Source organism: Zeus faber (genome assembly GCF_960531495.2).
Source record: "Zeus faber genome assembly, chromosome: 10".
NCBI classification, from domain to species: domain Eukaryota; kingdom Metazoa; phylum Chordata; class Actinopteri; order Zeiformes; family Zeidae; genus Zeus; species Zeus faber.
In genome coordinates this window covers 26,856,171-26,869,008 of record NC_137199.1, presented here as the reverse complement: position 1 = coordinate 26,869,008, position 12,838 = coordinate 26,856,171, and the positions used below count along the sequence as shown (strand labels likewise).

Below are 12,838 nucleotides of genomic sequence, written 5' to 3'. Positions count from 1 at the left end.
TGGATTAGGTTACTATCTATGATGAGGGGTCGTTTATTTTATATAGAATATAACTGGTCTTTTCATACCAATGGAAAATTCATGCTTGCAGGCATGTGCTGCTACGTCACCACGCTCTAGATTGGAGCCCAGCCTTGCTGTCAGGAGAGAGAGAGAGAGAGAGAGAGAGAGAGAGAGAGAGAGAGAGAGAGAGAGAGAGAGAGAGAGAGAGAGAGAGAGAGAGAGAGAGAGAGAGAGAGAGAGAGAGAGAGAGAGAGAGAGAGAGAGAGAGAGAGAGAGAGAGAGAGAGAGAGAGAGAGAGAGAGAGATAAAACCACTGCAGCCTTTTACAAGGCTCAACATCTCAATCTACTGCAGCTGTGTCCCCTGCCAGTTGCCAGTGCCGGCTCTCCCCATCTGCAGATGGCGCCAAAATCACTCAAAAATCCCAAATAAAAGGTTTAAATTGTGATGAACAAACATGTTTATATGATGTACTTACGTATTTTTTTTTACTTGTATTTTAGATTAACAAACAAACATCTAAATAAAAATCACAAAAAATTGTGAAAGAAAAAAGATTGTGGGATGTATTTCCATCTGCTCAATGTGCTGCAGCTGCACACAAAAGACTGCTGTAAATCTAAGTTGTAATTTAGGAAAACCACTATTTATGATAAACGCTTTTATTGTCTAAGGCTTTTGTTAGTTTGGCGCTGGCAGCTGCTCCTCATAAATCTGCTGCTGCTTCTGTCTCTCACTATTCGTGTGCTTCAACAAAAAATATCCTGTGAGACTGTATTTTTTGAAGGTCAGATGTTAGCTACTTTGATCGACTATGTCCAGACAAAGCAGAGCTTAAATTAGGAAGACAGTGACCGAATGGCAATAACAAACAAAGCAGATTTGTAAGCTTCCTTACAATGAAAGAATGAAATAGGGAAAAACCAAGAATCCGAAAGATGCTGAAGATCTGTTTGCAGATGGAGTGAGAAAACAATGATGTGGACAAAAGGTGGGATTGTCCAGTCCCAGCTAAATCAGGAAACCTTTTCTGGTTACCATGTAACACTTCACTGTTTAGCTGTGACTATCTTTTCATTTAAATGTCACAGGGGCCAAGTCACCATTCGCCAGTCCCCCAGCTGTTACTCCTGTCAGCACATTGTAAATTGCTGGTGTGTCAACAACACAGACAAGCTGCAACACTGATTTCCTGTCTGAAATTAGTTGATGCTGCAGCAGTTTGAGCCAATCATAATTCTGAGAAGCTGATGTGTCGTAGCAGAGCTGCTGATCAGAGACCGTACTAAACAGCCCCCTTCTCACTTACACCGAAAGCTGTAAATCTATTGGCAATGTTCCATATTGGCATCATGTGGGAAAGGAGCCGTTCTCAATGTTCCGTAAGAGTTGTTCCGTAAATTTCCCCACTCTCAACCTTGTACCATTTTCAGGAAAATGCCGGTACGGCCGTGAATGGAGGTGTCTGGAAATGGAAGCAGTAACATTGGCGTAAAGTAGGGGTGGGACCGAATTCAGACAGAGAGCAAATAGAGTTTTTTTTTCCAGATATTTCTTTCGTACAAATATTAAAAAAATTATTTGTTTTCAGGAAGAAAAAAAAAACTACTTCGATCCGAACCGTGGAGCTCGGCTGCAAAGGCGATAAACCGAAACACATCTAGTCTCTATGGATAATGGTCTTTATATTCTTAAATTTGCTTATTTTTCTTCTTAAAAATGGCACTCAGACCAGAGACTTGTCTTTTAGAGTTATGGATGCAGTGCGGGGACATCGGTCCCGCTTTGCTCGCCTGCCGGTTGCAGCGGAGCGAGGAGCCGGGGGAGCGAGCGGACGGGGAGAGCTATTCCATATTACGGATTCCATGCGGGAAAGGGGATAAAGATTCGAATGGAATCTGATCAGACTTACTCAAATAAAATAACTTCAGTTTGTGATTCTTAAGAGTGTAGAGCCTTCTCCATTTTTCTTGGAAGATGGCAACTAATATTTCTATGAGAAGTCTTTGGTAAAGTTTCATTTCTTGATAGCATATAAACCAGTAAGACGAGTGGCGGCTTTTCATACTGCTTTGCTGTATTACTGAGCCGCTATGCCGAGCTGTTGAAGAACCATTCACTTGACCATATGGAGAGAAGGGACAACCTGGGACATGAATTCCACAAAATATATATTAACCCTAAATGTGCTGTCAATGTGTCAGCTTGCTTGATGTTGTGGCATGGATGTAGCTGAAACCAATACTACCTGCCAACATATTCACTTTTGTTGTAGTGCTGTTTTAAAAAAAAAAATTAAGTACAGCTATTACAGTAATCAGGCTTTAAAAAGTATTACAGTTTTGTTAAATACCAGTTTATCTCAGCACATAGCATTTTCTGTCCAGCAAAAGCAATGTGGCCTAAACCAGTGTCAGTGAAGATCGTCTCTGTGGGTGCGGGGGTGTATACTTGCATTGAGAGGAAGAGAGAACGAGAGCTTTCAGTTGTGAATTTGGGGGTTAAAGTTGGGCTAGGTTGGTGCCGGTCTCTGGTACGGGCATCAGTTTCATGCCTGTATAGACCCCTCCCCCCAAAAAAACATGAAAAACACACACTTTCTGCTTTATGGGTTTTATTACAGGAGGCAATGTTAAACAGTAGAGCTCTGATTGCATTCCCCCTTTTGACCTCTTTGCATCCAAGATGGTTTTGACCAAGCTTGTATGCTGCCGTTGAAAGGCAGTGCTAATTTAGCTACAAAGCGCTTGCATACATGGTGGTTTCACGATGAAGTACAAGCACTACATTCTCGTCATCCAGCTTCGTTATCAATCGAAAGCTATCAACTGCTTTTTTATCTGTAAATGCATGCACGCTTGGAGTATTAAAGGAAGGACATGTGCCTTTGACAGGAAAAAGCAGATTCGACTCTAAAACCGAAGATTTGTTAGTTGAGTTTATTGGTGTAGAGATGAGTGGAATGGGAGATTTAAATAAATTAACCTTCAGTGAATTCCCCGAGGCCTGGGCAATGACAAGGGCTTTCTGGGGAGTAATTCTCCCCTTGTTGCTATTGTAATGAATACTGATGACATGAGTCCTGCCTGGAGGTCCTCTGTTACCACTGAACCTCTGAGTAAACCTGAGTGCTTATTGGCGATGTCTCAGCAGGGGATTGGGAGCTCACCAATGTCAGGTTTTTGACATACTTTGGAAGTAAATGTAGAGTTTAACTTTAAACATTCAGCTGTGTTTACCTCCCACCATGTGTTTGTTATTGTGTGCGTCACAGGCCACTGTGACAGTTAAGTTTAGGTATCAAATTTTTTTCCAATATTCCTAAAAGTAATTCCTGAATTAAACACGACTACCCCGGTTCTGTGGTGTGTCGCTCCAGATTTCAATTGGAGTCAATTATGTTAAAAGTTTTTGGAGGTAGGCTTAATGTTTTGACTTAAAGGACTGAGATCAGGGTCAGGGTTAGTTGTATCTGTGTTTAGCAGAATACGTTTATTTTGGAAATCCACCTTTAGTATTAGCAAAGGAGTGAAATGTAGGTCAACATGCTGGGGCCATGGTGATCAACTGACAAGTACAGCTGGGTATCATCTGCATAGTAATGGAACTAAATGCCATGAAGCCAAATTATGTGGCTGAGCGCATTATGCAAACAAAACAAGTCCCTGAATAGAACCTTGCAGCACACCATATTTGACAAAGCACTGAGGGGATACTGTTCGTGTTCAATACATGTACAATACATGTGTGTAGAACAGATCTGTAGTTTACTTAGTAGAGACCTTCATTTTTATCGCATTCAACCAATATTTGAGGAAATGTCCAACAGACTCCTATTGATGAATCTGGCGACACTCTGGCTACACTGCAAGTGAAAGAACAACAAATTGGAAAGATTACTTTGAGTAATGGTGTACACTGGAGGAATAAGGTAGCCTGTGTTGATTTGGATTTTATTTAATTTTGAAAACGCTAATTCAACATTGTTCTTGAGAGTGGGGGGAAAAAAAGTGCACCCCTGAGCAGTCGTTCCATGATGTACATGCTGTGCAGTGGTATCAGTCTTGCAGACATTTTTCAAGCATATAATTAGCAATCAACCAACAGTTGCTTTTTATGATTTCATGTCTTCTGAACAGATTAATTATCTAGTATGATTAAATAATTGAAAAATGTTACCGTCAATTACATCGAATATAATAATATACATCAATAATATAATAATGAATGATTCCAGTTTCAAACTCTGATCCACTGCACTCAAATATCTGTCTGCACTCTGCTGTACGACTTACGAAAGTATGCCTAAACAATAGTGTTTGTGCACGGTGAGCAATCTCTTTTTCCACATTTGAATTTTGCCACTTCTGTTGCACCAAGAACAGCAGCGGTTCTGTCATAGCTTGTCATCATAGTCGGTTTGTCAAAGGCCCATTTTTTCCGGAATAATCTATAGTGTTTTTCAAAGATTCCTGACTGCAGGGGTGATGTCACCTTGTATGCCCTGTAAGAGTCAGTCGTCACAGGCTTTTCTCAGTCTCACATTAACAGTTCAGAGGGCCACACACCTACAAAGTCTACCGATAGTCTTGAGGAGAACTTTTGGCAGGTGTTACCTTTCATCCTAAAGCGGCCACCTCAACTGTCTCTTTGGGGCTTTGTGAACATGGTGTTGAAAGCCCAGTGTTAGAGATAACGGCTCTCAAACAGGCTTCACGGCACACCTGACTGACGTCCTTCAAAAGACAATGTCATGAACTTGAGCCAACAGACTGAAATCCACAATCTTTGGAAGACCAAAAATGTCTTAAAAAAAAAAAAATTGTGACAAAAATGACCATCAGCCCATTCTGCATTTTCTTTTACACTCCCTGTTCTAGTTGTTTTAACTGCTATCTCTTTGTCATTGCTATAAATACACAAAGAAAAAAATGTTACAGCTAGATATAGGTCTGCTTGTTTTTTTCTGCTTGTTTATTCATCTGTTCTTGCCATTAACCACCACACATAGTTACTTTCTTTTTAGCCTGTATGATCCTGAACCTGTTCTGTTGGTTTTAGTGGATGCTCCAGGCTATGAATAGAGCATCTCACTTTGTTGTCAACTGAGCTGTGCAGATCCCATTTCATTATTGCCTCATGGTTGTCGTGTGATTAGTTTTATTGGTATGCTTGCTAAATACGTCCTTCAACATAACATACCAACTGTCACAAGACAGGGCAAATTACTATGTCGTTCGAGCTTTACCCATTCCACCATAGCCTCAACTTATTTATTTATCCCAAATGTTTTGATTGGTTAATTAATTATTAACGATTACAACATTTTCTGTCAACTGCCAGCACTTTAATTAGTAAACTCAGCTGAGGTTGTAGATCTTGTTGGTCCAAAGTAACATTAGGAAGACTGGGAACTGCACATGAAAAGACTGACACTTATCCCTTCTGAGTATCGGAGGAGTTACTCAAAGGCCTTTACAATTTGTGATTTTGACAGTTGCTCTGGAATAACTTTCTCCCTGTGTTCCCTGCCAAACCTAAACTGATTGCTTTAGATGACTGTTTTAATTTTGAAACATCCATTCAATCGGGTTGATCAACTGCCAGCTCACAACCTTGGAAAAATTAAATTGCTCCCTTTATTTGTATGCGAATGTGCCTGTGTTTGTGCACACTTTGGTATGCCTGTTGTTGTGTCTGCAGGCCAGATGGGATGGTTATATGAAGTAGCCTGCGAGCAATTTCGAATAAACCAGTCTTATTTATGTCTATTTTCTTTTCTCTTGTAATTTCATGTGGTTGTAGATTTGGAAATTGTCTTGCCTGTGGGCAGTATCTGTAAAGATCATTGAGGATATGAATTGCTTGAGGAGTTGAGGGCTATTTGGTTTTACTTATTTAACCTCACCTAACTCCTTAAAGGTTGCTGTTGTTCCTTTGAGTGGAGAAATCTGAATATACAGTATACAATATATACCATTTTTAAATTTTGGACCTGGCATGTTGAAGTACTTCCATGTGTGTACTTCAAATGTGGTCTGACAAATGTAGCTCAGTCGAGCAAAGAAATCAAAGTCAAGCAAAGTGTTTTTAAGGTCAGGGCTATGTTAAGGGCGTGTGTGTGTCACTATCTGGTTCCTAAGTGTCTTTTTCTGCTGGCTGAATAAAAGCTTTATTATTTGGTCTCAATGTGTATTTATTGCTAGTTTGGATTAATAGCACTCCAATAATTCCACGTTCCCCATTAGGCACATTAACCAAAGCACTGCTATTCAGATGCCCATACTATTAATGACGACAATGCACATTTGTAATCATTTGTATTATACAGTGAGTTTATTTTGGGTTATTTTTTTATTATCTTTATATTTATCTTTATTTTTATTAACGGTCGCAAAAATATGTATCCCGGCAGCATTACTTTGTGATTAAATTGAGTTGGCACTAGTCGGCAGACATTTTACATTACCTCTCACCATTTCCCTGACGATGGCTCTCATTTTTTTTTAACAGAGTTTTAACAGAGCACACAGTATTTGGGGGTTTTGGAAAATTCGAATGATATGTCGAGAAAACCCGACTTAAAATTATCTCTTGGTCCGGCACACAATTATGGTAACACATCTTTTTGTCCAAGATACACAATTTCTCCTTATTTGTGAAGTCCATGTTAAAGCAATTATTCTTCCGCCCTTTCAAACGGAATTAAGGACCGCAAAATACAGCAAAATCAAGTAACTGTCACATAAATGTTACGATTGTTACAAATAAAACCGCTTCCAATAGGAAGTAACAATAACAAGGTGGGACAAGGTGGGACAAGGTGGGGCTCTTTCACCAGACACTTCACCCTAATTACCAAATGTCTTGAGTGCAGATGGTCACCCGACCTTGATTTCTCTGGGAATTACCCTTCATGCCATTAGCTGTGCATTCAAGCATCATTCAGCAAACATTCTGTCTAACGTGTACAGATCACTCATGCCGATCCCTCATTGAAAGTAATGAAAGGCAAGCCTTATTGCGAGGCTAACGAAAAAAAATATATCTTTTGTTATCGCGACTTGTTGTTGACATCATTTTAATTAAAGTATGAGGATTATAGCCGTAACCACAGTGCTTTTTCAGTATATTGCCGGTGTCTTTGTATCATTTTGTCTTCCTGCTCACAGCTGAAGGCCTACTGGTGGCTTTTGCAGAAAATGAAGTCTGTTTGTTGCATGAGTGCCTTATTGACGTACTGAAAGTGTGGGGTTTCATATTCAATAACCATTACCAAAGTCTTCTCCAGTTTATTCCCTACTATAGATCCATTAGTTGGTATTTGGTCCATGGCCGTTAGATAGCAATTTAATGACCCAGGGAATGTATGCTGACTACTTTCCATAGTCTTCATTGCTTTTTGGATTATTTCCCCATTAATAGGGCATCTTGTTAATGCATCTTTTATAGTACATAAGGTTTTGTCCGTTTAATTCCTTATGCCCTGTGGTGCATCCATTTAGCCTAATGTCGCTAATCCTCTTAGTTCAGCATTTTCATTTACGGACTCAAACAAAAGAATCACACACCAACTAGTGTCTTGAAGGTCGTTCATTATAGCACCGATGTTTCAAGCAAAAATAAAAAAATCAGACGAAAAGCTTTTTGCGTGATATCACTGCATATTACAGCAGTGATTGAACATCCTTCAAGGAACCAGTTGGCGTGTGGATCCTTTGTTAGATTCTGTAAATGAAGACAGAAAAATGCTGAACTACGAGAACCAGCGACATTAGGAGTGGAGGCAATACAGGATTGAAGAAGTGGAGTAGGCATAAGCTTTTCATAAGTTTTTAGAATGTGTGTCTTTTGTTTTGGGTGAGGTCAATGAAGATTCCCTTCTTCATTCACTGCCTTCCTACTCAGGCTGCTGACTCCACTGCCCTCCTGGCGCTTGTTTTTTCCTTTCCCACGGGAGTGATACCCATTGACATTTCTCCTCCTTCCAGCCAGATGTTGAAACCCAAACACATCATCAGTCACACGTGAGGCGCGTAGCACATAGGGGCATTGAGCACCCTGCATCTGCTGTGAAGACACTACATTACATAGTCTACATACTCAAACACTCCCAGTCCCTGAATTTAAGTGGAAGTTAGTGGCCCAGTCATGAGGAGCAGCCAAAATGACCTTAAATTATGTATTTTCATTATCTCCTGAACACTTGCAAGTCTGTGAAATCTTTAGTTTTGTACTGTAAATATTAATATTATATATTGTATATATATTATATAAATATTGGCGATAGCAAAAAGGGATAACTGTCAAATGGATGGATATTTGCTCATTTTTGTTTAATATTTGCTGTGAACTCTTAAGAAAATGCAAGGAAATTGAGTAAAGTGCTCTCCTGCAACTATGGTTAATATATATCCAGCCATTATTTTCCAGAGTACTCTGGGTTTCAAAATAGAATTGTTGCATTATTTGCGTAGTTCCTCTGCAGACATGAAACACCCTGGTTGAACGGATAAACATCACATTTTAGAAATATGGATAATGCTCTTTTATTCAAAGTACATTTGTTTTTGGTGTTAATATGAAGTTTTGTCTTTACCAAGGTGAATGTTTGCGATAGGGTCGGTAGGAAGGTTAAAATTTGTCCGTTTTTTCTTCTTAATCATTAAACATGCATTCCGTGATGGCTTAGACCTCAGTATAGAAAACATGGGAATAGAAATCTAAATCTACAACAGCCTGACAAGTTCCTTCCTGTATCTCCCCTGTATATTTCTATATTGTGACTGGTGAGTGTCAGGATATGAAGTAAACACTTGGAAAGCTCCTTGGATACAATGGACAAATAGGTATTTTTCACAGTGAATCAATTTTATTTAGGTGAATTTCTTTTAATTGAGTAGAATATGGTCTTAGATCTTAAGTCAGATTCTCCTACTTTTAACTTCCTGAGCCAGGGGTTAAGTGTGCTTATGGTTTACTGACAGTATGGCAGCACTAGCCAAATGAATATGAAATCTGTGTTGTGAATTTGAACCCGCAAACACAGGGAAAACAAGTTAAACAAACAGGACTTACCCACTAAGCCACCTCAAAATGTTATATACCATAAAGCTAATAAAAATTGTAGATTTCACATCTTGGCTGAGAATTTTATGTTTCCATTTGGCTTCGATAATATTGAATATCGCAATATTTGCCACCATAAGCGTTATTTTCATAGTATCTAACTACACTAGACAAATTCCTTGTTTGTGTAAACTTACTTGGCAATAATGACTATTCCGATTCTAAATATCGCGCGGAATAACCCCCCGGCCGCCCATGGGACCACGGCGAGCGACGGACGGAGCTCATTCTCCTGCGCACACAGAGGGGATGTACAGCATGTGGACGTATGTGCACAGCGGTGCAACCGCCAGGAAGCAGATGGAGGATTTGGACGTGGAGGCGGTGGTGAAGTTGCGACTCCGGGTTATCGCTTGCTTTACTAAAATGATATTATCAAAACGAAAGCTTTTTAATAATTGTTACACAGAGCCGCCAAGTCTCACGCTTTGACTGTGAGACTCGCGCATATCAACCAGTTCACAGGCTTACACGCCACACCTTGTATTGTTCACGCTGAGAATACCAAAATGGGTAAAAGTCCTTTTTTCTAAATTCCACTTATTATTTCCTCGCACGTACTCGCTTGGTGCCATCACTGTTTTTGCGTGGTGGAGGGGAGAGCTTCTCCGCGCGCATGTTACGTGAACGTCCACGTGGGATCCGTTGTCCGCGATCTGGCATAAAAGTTCAGTTTCTCCAAAGAAAACCAATACAGAGAGTTTTTATTGTAGATATATTTATTCGGTATTGAATTCAACCAAAAACGCGTTGGGATATTTGGGAGGGACTGCAACACTGAACCATACAGGTTTAATGTTCATTCCAGTTATTAGAGACGGGGGGGGGGGGGGGTGTGTGTGTGTGTGTGTGTGTGTGTGTGTGTGTGTGTATTCTCCATGCTGTGTGTGTTCACTAAACAGTGTGCGCGCGCGCACACACACACACACACACACACACACACACACACACACACACACACACACACACACACACACCCACACCTGTCCTGGATACATGAGCCTCTAGAGAGAGACGCAAGAGTCTGTATCTACTCCGATCTTGATGTTGACCGTCCTGGATCTGAACACGTACGTTAAATGCGGCAGAAACCTAAAACTACGAGGGATCCATGACGATAACATTTCCGGTTTTTGCTGACACGGTGAAAGCACAAAAAGGGACAGTGAAAGACAAGAAAAATAACAGGCGATAAGCTCAGTCGCTGCACCAGTCGCCGGTGCGATTCCATCGCGGTCTGATGGCCCACGTTGCTTTCTGTATCCGCTAGTCTCTCGTCATTTCCCCCCTGGACTCGTCCTGTATCGGCACCCGTCGTCGCCTAATACGCTTTTCCCCGCTTTGTTTTCTGTCCGTCAGGCCTTAACGCTCTGCCTTTTGACCCGTCCACCAACAACGAGCCTCTCCAGTTCAGCAGCGCCACCGCCCCTCTGGTGACCGAGTGTCCTCCACTGGAGAACGCCGCTGAGAACGCCAAGAAGAGGAAGAGAGCCAACGTGCCCCCAGGTATCTCGACTCCACTCTGATAGGTTTCATGAACCCCACAGAGCCGCTCTGCCCCGCAGCCACGGCGAATGTTAAGTGAAAAGGATGCGAGAAACCAAAGTATCTCCTCTGCTCGGACGAGCTTTCAAACAACTGGGATTCCCAACATTTTACGTCCGTTTTTCTTCCCTGTCCACTGATATTCAGAAAATAATTGAAATCGGAATCGCGGCGAGAAAGTAGCTTAGTTAAGGCTTTATTGTTTTTCAATTGCCTCGCCGTGTCCCCAGGCACTGGTTGTCTTGAGTGTTCAGGGGTCAGGCAGCTGGTTGGGCAGCTGCTCTCAGCATGCCAGGAAGCTGCCCAGCTGAGGTGTGTGTGTGTGTGTGTGTGTGTGTGTGTGTGTGTGTGTGTGTGTGTGTGTGTGTGTGTGTGTGTGTGTGTGTGTGTGTGTGTGTGTGTGTGTGTGTGTGTGTGTGTGTGTGTGTGTGTGTGGCTGATGGCATGTGCATATTCTTAAACTGACAGGTGTTGCTGGCAGTGCAACAAGCACACGCACCTATTTAGTGACATGTTATGAGGTGTGTGTGTGTGTGTGTTTTCCATGCGGTGTGTGTGTTCACCGAACAGTGATTTTAAATAAGGCTGCTGCGCCTTTTAATGACGTCCAAAGATGGGCTCTCCAATTAATTGCCTGATGGGAGATAGAAAGTCCCTCAATGTAGAGGTGTTGTCCTTTGCTGTGTGCCTGGTGGTATGTTAAAGAGCACTTGTCCACCATTCAGCTTTAACATTTTACAGCGTTCAACAATTCCGAGTGCTGAACGGATTTGTGGTTTAATTTTGACTCACTGACTGATGTTGAAACCTTCGTGTCTCATCATTCGGTCTTGCATTATGACTCATTTTCTGCTGGATCCTTAAATATGTGATATGTAATAGAGTTATGAGATTGATGTATTTATATAATTATATTTTTATCATAGATTATATTATCATGTGTGTAATCCTAGGATAATGTGATTCAGAGCAAGTTTTTAAACTGGTGGAATGTCATTTTCCTGTGTACAATAGGTAGTTAGCTTGTAGTTAATTGATATATTCATTGGAAGATGTTTTCTCTCAGTCCATTGGCTTGATAACATATGCCATCTGTTATTTGCCAGGTTCATAATTCCTTTAACTCAATTTGAGTTTGACGTTCTTGGTTTTACTTCCTGTATCATAAGAAAAATCATTACCATCATAAGGGACATTTTTGAGTTTGGGAGAATTTACCACAACACAAATACCTTTTTTTTCCAGACAAAATAGTACATCTGTGCTGCTCATTACATAGAACCAGGTTTTGAGCTTGATCAGCCTTGACCGGTGACCGGCCGATGAGTGTCAGATATATCCGATTCTGTGGTTGAACGTAGTTGAAGCTCAAAAAAGAGAGTGAAAGAAAGAAAATGTCGGCTGTCTGGAGGTACTTCAAGGTAAACGGAGAAGATTAGATCAATTATTTACCTGTCAATATTCTAAAAATTGTGCCGACTGCGTATGTATGGCTGTCACTACGGTGGAGCTCAGTTGGTGACGAAAGGTTCGACTCCTTTTTGAGACTCGGTTCTTGACGAATCACTCATTTTAGCGGCTAGGTAATGCACAGTGAGCGAAGAAGGACCACTGGCTGCCACTCTTTGTGACCTCGGTTGCAGAGCCCTGAAGCCGCTGCCCCGCCGCTGCACAGAGCTGAGCGGGCACATGTTGTTTACAAATACTACACGTTGCGTGTCCGAATTGCACCAAATTAGACACTGCACGTCCTTGGGTCCCCAGCAATACACCGGCCAGATGCAAAGTAGATCGGGTGAACGGTTGTAAATCGAAGGGCGAGACTTTTTAAGTAATTTTAATGGCGCCGTTAAACAAAATGTCAATGATTCAGTCCTGTGTCGACAATGGAAGATGAAACCACCGGTTAAAGTCATGCACCGGGGAAAGACACTCCTTGACTCAGTCGCAGAGCCCAAAAGCCCCGACCCCCCGCTGGCTCGCTGTTTATTGAAAGTTTATTAATATTACATGTCGCATGTCCAAATTGCACCAAATTTGGCACTCCACGTCCTTGGGTCCCCAGAGATACTACCACCAAGTGTGAAGTAGATGGCATGAACTGTTGTGGAGATAATCCAAGGACATACATACATACAGAAGCCACTTTTATACGGATTTC

At 41.3% G+C, this 12,838-nt stretch overlaps 1 protein-coding gene across 1 annotated transcript in view; it reads left to right on the top strand.

Annotated features, from left to right (window-relative positions):
* Positions 1–12,838, top strand: part of enox2 (ecto-NOX disulfide-thiol exchanger 2) — a 205,635-nt gene that overhangs the window by 97,969 nt on the left and 94,828 nt on the right. The window contains exon 3 of the mRNA XM_080007952.1: positions 10,492–10,638. Coding sequence (XP_079864078.1) covers positions 10,492–10,638 — 147 coding nt within the window. The remainder of the gene's footprint in view (positions 1–10,491; positions 10,639–12,838) is intronic.